Source organism: Perca fluviatilis, chromosome 15, assembly GCF_010015445.1.
Source record: "Perca fluviatilis chromosome 15, GENO_Pfluv_1.0, whole genome shotgun sequence".
In the NCBI taxonomy this organism is placed as follows: domain Eukaryota; kingdom Metazoa; phylum Chordata; class Actinopteri; order Perciformes; family Percidae; genus Perca; species Perca fluviatilis.
The window spans coordinates 520,413-528,557 of NC_053126.1; the positions used below are offsets into that span (position 1 = coordinate 520,413).

At 47.2% G+C, this 8,145-nt stretch overlaps 1 protein-coding gene across 1 annotated transcript in view; it reads left to right on the top strand.

Annotated features, from left to right (window-relative positions):
• Positions 1-6,304, top strand: part of cnn1b (calponin 1, basic, smooth muscle, b) — a 32,747-nt gene extending 26,443 nt beyond the window's left edge. The window contains exons 4-6 of the mRNA XM_039824252.1: positions 1,896-2,012; positions 3,924-4,070; positions 5,559-6,304. Of these exons, the coding sequence (XP_039680186.1) occupies positions 1,896-2,012; positions 3,924-4,070; positions 5,559-5,801 (507 nt within the window). The 3' untranslated portion in view covers positions 5,802-6,304. The remainder of the gene's footprint in view (positions 1-1,895; positions 2,013-3,923; positions 4,071-5,558) is intronic.
• The last annotated feature ends 1,841 nt before the right edge of the window (positions 6,305-8,145 follow it).

The window sequence follows — 8,145 nt, forward strand, 5'->3', positions numbered from 1 at the left end:
ACAGGAAGTAACCAGCAGTAAACAGGCAGTAACCAGCAGTAAACAGGCAGTAACCAGGCAGTAAACAGGCAGTAACTAGCAGTAAACAGGCAGTAACTAGCAGTAAACAGGAAGTAACCAGCAGTAACCAGGCAGTAAACAGGCAGTAAACAGGCAGTAAACAGGCAGTAACCAGGCAGTAACCAGGCAGTAAACAGGCAGTAAACAGGCAGTAAACAGGCAGTAACCAGCAGTAAACAGGCAGTAACCAGGCAGTAAACAGGCAGTAACCAGGCAGTAACCAGGCAGTAAACAGGCAGTAACCAGCAGTAAACAGGCAGTAACCAGCAGTAACCAGGCAGTAACCAGGCAGTAACCAGGCAGTAACCAGGCAGTAAACAGGCAGTAAACAGGCAGTAACCAGCAGTAAACAGGCAGTAACCAGGCAGTAACCAGGCAGTAACCAGCAGTAAACAGGCAGTAAACAGGCAGTAACTAGCAGTAAACAGGCAGTAACTAGCAGTAACCAGGCAGTAAACAGGCAGTAACCAGCAGTAAACAGGCAGTAACCAGGCAGTAAACAGGCAGTAACCGGGCAGTAACTAGCAGTAAACAGGCAGTAACCGGGCAGTAAACAGGCAGTAACTAGCAGTAAACAGGCAGTAACCGGGCAGTAAACAGGCAGTAACCAGGCAGTAACTAGCAGTAAACAGGCAGTAACCAGGCAGTAACTAGCAGTAAACAGGCAGTAACCAGGCAGTAACTAGCAGTAAACAGGCAGTAACTAGCAGTAAACAGGCTCTGCCAGTTCTCTCCGTATATACGTGAGCAGCAGGTGGCGCTCTGCCAGCACACAATGCTTTTTCTTCTGGTCGACCTATTTTTCACAGATCAGATTCACTTTATTAGCCATTTGCAGTGTAACCTGCATTGGAAAAAATGTGCAAGTAGCTCAAAGTGCAAAGTCAACACATCAGAGGACACAACATAAAAACAGACAAACAAAGCCACATGAAGCCTCAATATTAAAAATGCTCAATATAAAAATGCTGTACAATGAAATCCATACATAAATTTAAAGTGCCTAGTTTAAGATGCTTTGTTCAAAGCAATCACAGCTTGTGGAAAGAAACTGTGTAAATGGCGATCAGTAGAACATTTGGCAGAACGATACCTTCTCCCTGAGGGAAGCATCTCAAAGAAAGCCCCAGCTGGATGGCCTGAGGCATCATTAGCCAGTTGCAAAGCTCGATTCAATAGTCTAGCTTTATGTGTGACCTACAGGAGCGGAAAAGTGCAGCCAATAGTCCTGCTGGCTGAGCGAACCACTTTATTCAAAGCCTTCTTCTCTTTTTGAGTGAGATTACCGAACCACACAGTAATACAACTGGTTAGGACACTCTCAATTACACAATAGTAAAAATTCAATAAAATCTTAGTATTTTGAGTAAACTCTCGAAGCCTACGTAAAAAGAAAAGGCGCTGTCTCGCTTTCTTAGCAATGTTAGTCATATTATTTTTTGTGATTGAGGCAAAAATCCTTGATTATGCGGCACGTTTTCTTAAAAAATGCGATGGAATATGCTATATATGATATTTATGCAATTTTATGCGATGAAATTGCAGGAACTTGCAAAAACTGCAGTTTGATGAAATGCATCGATGTGTTCACTTTGCATTGATGAAAGTGGATCATTGAATCGATCCAGATTGATGTATCGTCACATCACTACGGTATTAACGATGGATGCATAAGCATGTAGTGATAATCATATACAGGTTATACACCAGCAGGCCTATGTGCATAAACTCAGACTACAATTTGGCAACCGCAGAAGAGAACAATATGAGTATAAAATGTGCTCTAATTCCAACATTTCCCCTTTTCTCTGTCTCTCTCTTTTTTTTTTTTTTAGGCCAAGTCTAAAGGTTTCTACTCTAAGTACGATCTAGGAGTGAAGTACGCTGAGAAGCAGCATCGCCGCTTTGCCCCGGAGAAGCTCAGGGAGGGTCGTAACATCATCGGCCTGCAGGTACACCTGCCATCTACTGCTTTTTTATTTTTATTTTTATTTCATCACCCTGTGGCTAATGCGCTATGTACAGCACTTTGGTCAGCGCAAGCTGTTTTTAAATGTGCTATAGAAATAAACTTTACTTACTTACTTACCTACTTACCTACTTACTGACTTACTTACTGACTTACTTCCTTACCTACTTACTTACCTACTTACTTACCTACTTACTTACCTACTTACTTACCTACTTACTTACCTACTTACTTACTTACCTACTTACTTACCTACTTACCTACTTACTGACTTACCTACTTACCTACCTACTTACCTACCTACTGACTTACCTACTTACTGACTTACTTACTTACCTACTTACTTACCTACTTACTTACTTTACCCACTTACTTTACCCACTCTTACCCTACTTACTGACTCTACCCACTTACCCACCCACTCTCTACCCACCCACTGATCCTACCCACTCTTACTGACCTACTTACTCACCCACTTCACTTACTCTACCTACTTCACACTTAATTTCACCTACTCTACTTACCTCCCACCTACTCTACCTTCACCCACTCTTACTTCACCCACCCTTACCCACCACTCTTACCCACCCACCGACTCACCCACTTCACTTCACTTCTACTCTTACTTCACCCACTCTACTTCACTTTACTCTTACTTACTTACCCACCCACTTACCCACTACTTACCTCCACCCACTTACCCACTTTCACTTCACCCACTTACCCACCACTTCACTTGCTTCAACCTCGCCCACCCACTTGCCACCTTGCCTACCCACTTCACCCACTCTCTACCGATCCCACCCACTTACTCACTTCACTTCACCCACCACTTCACCCACTTCACTTACCCTGCCACCCACTTACCCACCTCTACTCTTACTCTTCACCCACTTCACCCACTCCACTGATCCTTACTCTACCCACTTCACTTCACCCACTTCACCCACCACTCTTACTCTACTTCACTTACCTACTCTCACTCTCACTCTTACCTACTTACCCCACCACCCACTCCCACTTCACTCTACACCACTTACTCTTACCTCACCTCACCTCACTACCCACTTCACCCACCCACCCTTACCCACCCACCGACTCAATCCACCTACTTCACTTCACTTCACTTCACCCACTCCCCACTCTACTCTCACTCACTCTACTTACCCACTACCCCACCTACCTCTACTTCACCCACCCACTCTACCCACTTACTACCCACTTCACCCTACTCTACTCTCACTCTGCTCTACCCTGCTTCACCCACTCTGCTTACCCAGCCACCCACTTCACCCACCTCACTGATCCCACCACCTCACTCTTACTTTACTCTACTCCACCACTTCACCCACTTACTTCACTTGCTTCACCCACTCTACCCACTTACCTACTTCTACCCACTTCCTACCTACCTACTGACCTTACTCTACTTACCTACTACTACCTACTTACTACTTACTCTACTTACTCTTACTTACCTCTACTATCTACTCTACCTACTTACTTTTTTTTAGCGACCAAATGACATCCAATGGATTTGTATGCTCGATCTAGAAATAAGTTAGCTGGTAAGGGACATACAGGACATACTGCTCCACCTTTTGCATTTTCTCTGTCACATGATAAACTTGCAGGTGCTGCTAATGGGTATTGTAGCTTCATATTTTGTATTGAAAAACATAAGTAACTTTTAAGGAGGGCCCCTAAACCCCCCACCAAGGGGGACGTCAAGTCTGAGTCAGTCTTCTACAAGGTGATGACAGATTAAGGGGAATTTGGCATCATAGGTGTGATCTGAAATCAGTTTTCAGTCGCCCAGAGTGTCCCCTATGTCCCCAGACTGAGAGAGTGTTTTCAGATATTTAACTTGCTCCATGTCGCGTTGTGTCTCTAGATGGGAACCAACAAGCTCGCCAGCCAAAAGGGCATGACTTCTTACGGCACACGACGCCATCTGTATGATTCCAAGATGGCGATGGAGACTCCTCTGGACCAATCAACTATCAGCCTTCAGATGGGCACCAACAAGGGAGCCAGCCAGGTGAGGAGAGACCCTACCCTGAGATCCACTGATTTAAAGGGTTAGGTAGCCTCCGTTCAGTTTACCGGCGCTGAGCAAACGGGGACGAGGAACAGCTGACTGTGCTGTACTCTCGGAAAAAACATGTCCAGTAGGTGGCCGGGTTGGTTCAGTGGGTAGAGCAGGCGCACATGTACTGAGAGGTCTATGCCTCGATACAGAGGTCCAGGGTTCAACTCCGACCTGTGATGACTTCCTGCATGTCTCTCTCCTTTCTCACCTAGCTGTCTATTAAAGGCGGAAAAGCCCAAACAAATTAAAAAAATTATCTTAAAAGTAGCCTACATTTACGGTAGCTAGCTAACGGTAGACTACAAAGAGAGGAGCTAGCCAACGGTAGACTACAGAGAGAGGAACTAGCTAACGGTAGACTACAGAGAGAGGAACTAGCTAACGGTAGACTACAGAGAGAGGAACTAGCTAACGGTAGACTACAGAGAGAGGAACTAGCTAACGGTAGACTACAGAGAGAGTAGTTAGCCAACGGTAGACTACAGAGAGAGTAGCTAGCCAACGGTAGACTACAGAGAGAGGAGCTAGCCAACGGTAGACTACAGAGAGAGGAGCTAGCTAACGGTAGACTACAGAGAGAGGAGCTAGCCAACGGTAGACTACAGAGAGAGGAGCTAGCCAACGGTAGACTACAGAGAGAGGAGCTAGCCAACGGTAGACTACAGAGAGAGGAGCTAGCCAACGGTAGACTACAGAGAGAGGAGCTAGCCAACGGTAGACTACAGAGAGAGGAGCTAGCCAACGGTAGACTACAGAGAGAGGAGCTAGCCAACGGTAGACTACAGAGAGAGGAGCTAACTAACGGTAGACTACAGAGAGAGGAGCTAACTAACGGTAGACTACAGAGACAGTAGCTAGCTAACTGTAGACTACAGAGGGAGTAGCTAGCCGACGGTAGATCACAGGGAGTAGCTAAGTAGTCAACTAGACTACAGAGGGAGTAGCTAGCCAACGGTAGACTACAGAGGGAGTAGCTAGCCAACGGTAGACTACAGAGGGAGTAGCTAGCCAACGGTAGACTACAGAGGAGAAGTAGCCAACGGTAGACTACAGAGAGGAGCTGCAGCTAGCCAACGGTAGACTACAGAGAGAGCGGGAGCTAGCCAACGGTAGACTACAGAGAGAGGAGCTAGCCAACGGTAGACTACAGAGAGAGGAGCTAGCCAACGGTAGACTACAGAGAGAGGAGCTAGCCAACGGTAGACTACAGAGAGAGGAGCTAGCTAACGGTAGACTACAGAGAGAGGAGCTAGCTAACGGTAGACTACAGAGAGAGGGGGAGATTTTTACGTCCGTTTCGGAGCGACAGAGGGAAAATATTTCAGTCGACACATTAAGTGGAACCGAAATCGTTCGGTTGTGTAGGAACCGGGTTTCGGTACCCAACCCTAGTTCTCAACCCACCCCCCTCCCCATCTTGCTCTGTGTGTCCGGCAGGCTGGCATGACGGCCCCGGGGACCAGGAGGCACATCTTTGACAGCAAGCTGGACCTGGAGACCTGCGACACCACCACCATCTCCCTGCAGATGGGAACCAACAAGCGTGCGTCCCAGCGGGGCATGACCACCTATGGCCTGCCGCGCCAGGTCTACGACAACAAGTACTGCACCAACCCCACCGAGACCTTCAACAACGGCAGCGAGGCCGAGTTCGACGGCTACAACCAGTACGACGACTAAAAGAAACCCCCAGACAGCCCCACGCCCCTCTCCTCTCCACCTCCTCTTTGCTTTTTAACTTCAGACATCCGACCGCGACTGTCTTTGTGACGAGCAAAACCTTCAGGACTCTTATTTATCGCCAGGCCCAAACTTTTAGCGCCGCGTTTTTCGGTTTGTGGTGGAGCTTTGTTAACATTCAGAGTCTAATTTTGATCTTTTTTTATTTTTTATCTGTGGAGAATCTGCAGAAAATTTGCGGGGAATTCTGATTCCGTGTGGCCCATAGACTGTTAAAGCAACACTAGAGAACTGTTTGTACCTTAAAATAATGTTTCCAGTATCGTCTCCGTGGTTCATCAACTCGTAATAGCGTGAACGGCACTTCTGCATTCGCCTCGCGGCTCTCTACCGGCTGTAACCGGCTATAACCGCACTATGTAAGTCTGCCAGATCGGGTAGCAGATCTGTAGTTCCATAGCCTAGAAATCTAGACCACCCTAGCGGCAGCAAATTTATTTTGAAGCCAGGGTCAGTCTAGCAACTCTCCGTTGGCTTGCGAGCTGGAAAGACCAAACTCTAGTCAGGCCAATCACATCGTGTATAGAGTGGGTGGGCGGGGCTTATGGCTGCTGATGCTGCTGGTGAACAGCGGTCTTCTGAAGACTTGGAGTTCAGCTTTTCTTTGAGAAAAGAACAAAGAACGGCTCTGAAGTCATTCTTAAAAAAAGGAAGATGTGTTGGGAGTTTAAAGTTTAATCTATCAGCTAGCTCTGCTACCTTCTTCGTTGCTCTGGTTGGTTGTAACGCTATCCTATTGGTGCAGAGGGAATTTGAAAGACAACTGTTTATCCCGCCGCTCGGATTGAGCCCTGACCAATGGGGAGTTCCCAGACCTCAACATCTGGATGTGGGGCTGGCTGGTCAGGCTAGTAGTTCCAATGAGACATAAGAAACTACAACAGACGATTCTACTTCCAGCCTGTAGGGGGACCGAAGAGGAAAAGTTCTCTAGTGTTGCTCTAATATCAACGGTCCATGGTGTGGCCCCTGTGTGTCGCTGATTAACGTCTTTGTCCCCATTTCTTTTCGTTCTAAACCTGCTTTCACTCTTAGGAATTGGCTGTTTGTCTTTCCACGGGTAAAAGAAAAGAATAGTTTGCACAGACTTCACGTCAAAGATTTCATGCAGCGGCCAACCTCTGTCTCGTTGCTCTGATGAGTTTTAGGTTACACTTTACTTGAAGGTATCTACATAAGAGTGACATGACACTGTCATGAACGTGTCATGAACATAATAAACAAGTCATAAACATTTATGACATAACGCTTCTGTCAGACAGTGTTTTAAAGGCCCTGACCCACCAACAGTGTGACAGATCAGTCTCTCCCGAGGTCCAGAAAGTGTCCCAGAACACACCGAAGAGACGCCGACTTGAGCGTACGTTCTGCGCGTGCACGAGATGTAATGTGTCTCCGTAACAGCAGGCGGCGCTAATCTGTATTGTTGCCCAAAAAAATGAAAACCGTAAGTGAGGGACCATCTGTCTAGACCTGGTAAACACAGAGCCCGCTGTGGTCGGTCCTTGTTTCCATCAGAGAGAGGTGATAGTAGTCGAGAAGGAATCTTGTCGTCATTACTCGCTGAACGGAAGAGATAGTAGTGATAAGAAGACACTGGCGTTGGCAGCTCGGGCTTCTCGTGCACTGATTCGCTAGTCAAGGGCTAGCACTCCACCAATCAGATTGGTCATTGAGTCCGACTGCCCACTGGCCGATTCAACAAGTCAGGTCGGCCCAAACGAAGGCCCACGGCTCCTCGCCAGACTGTCCAACGGCCGATAACCAGGTTGGTGTGGCAGGGCCTTTAGGGTTAGGGTTCATGTGTTCGTGACAGTGTCATGGCACTCTCATGTAGATACCTGTGTTACCGAGGATTAATACCGCAAACAGAATACCAAAGCAACCCTCCTTTTCATCTAATGACCTTTTGCTATTTATAGATTTTATTTTATTTTGCGTTTTAGAACAGTTTAATACCCCTAACACCTCACCCTTCCAGTCCAGTTTTAAGCACTGACTACAGACTTTAAAGTTCCCCTGACAGGACACCGGTGACCGTGTTGGTGCTATTGAACTTTTGACCCAGTTGAAACCGAGTCCGCGTCCACACGGGAGCGCCGCAGGCTCTGGGATGACCACGGATGACCACTCGTCCTCGGGACGACACAGACGTTCACCGGGACGACTCGTCCACGCTTTTGTTTAGTGAGCACCTGCGCTGTCATGTTCACGGGCCTGCCTAACAACACAGCACGCTGTTTTACGGGGCTTATTTACGGGGCTTTGTGTGCAGAATAGTGTT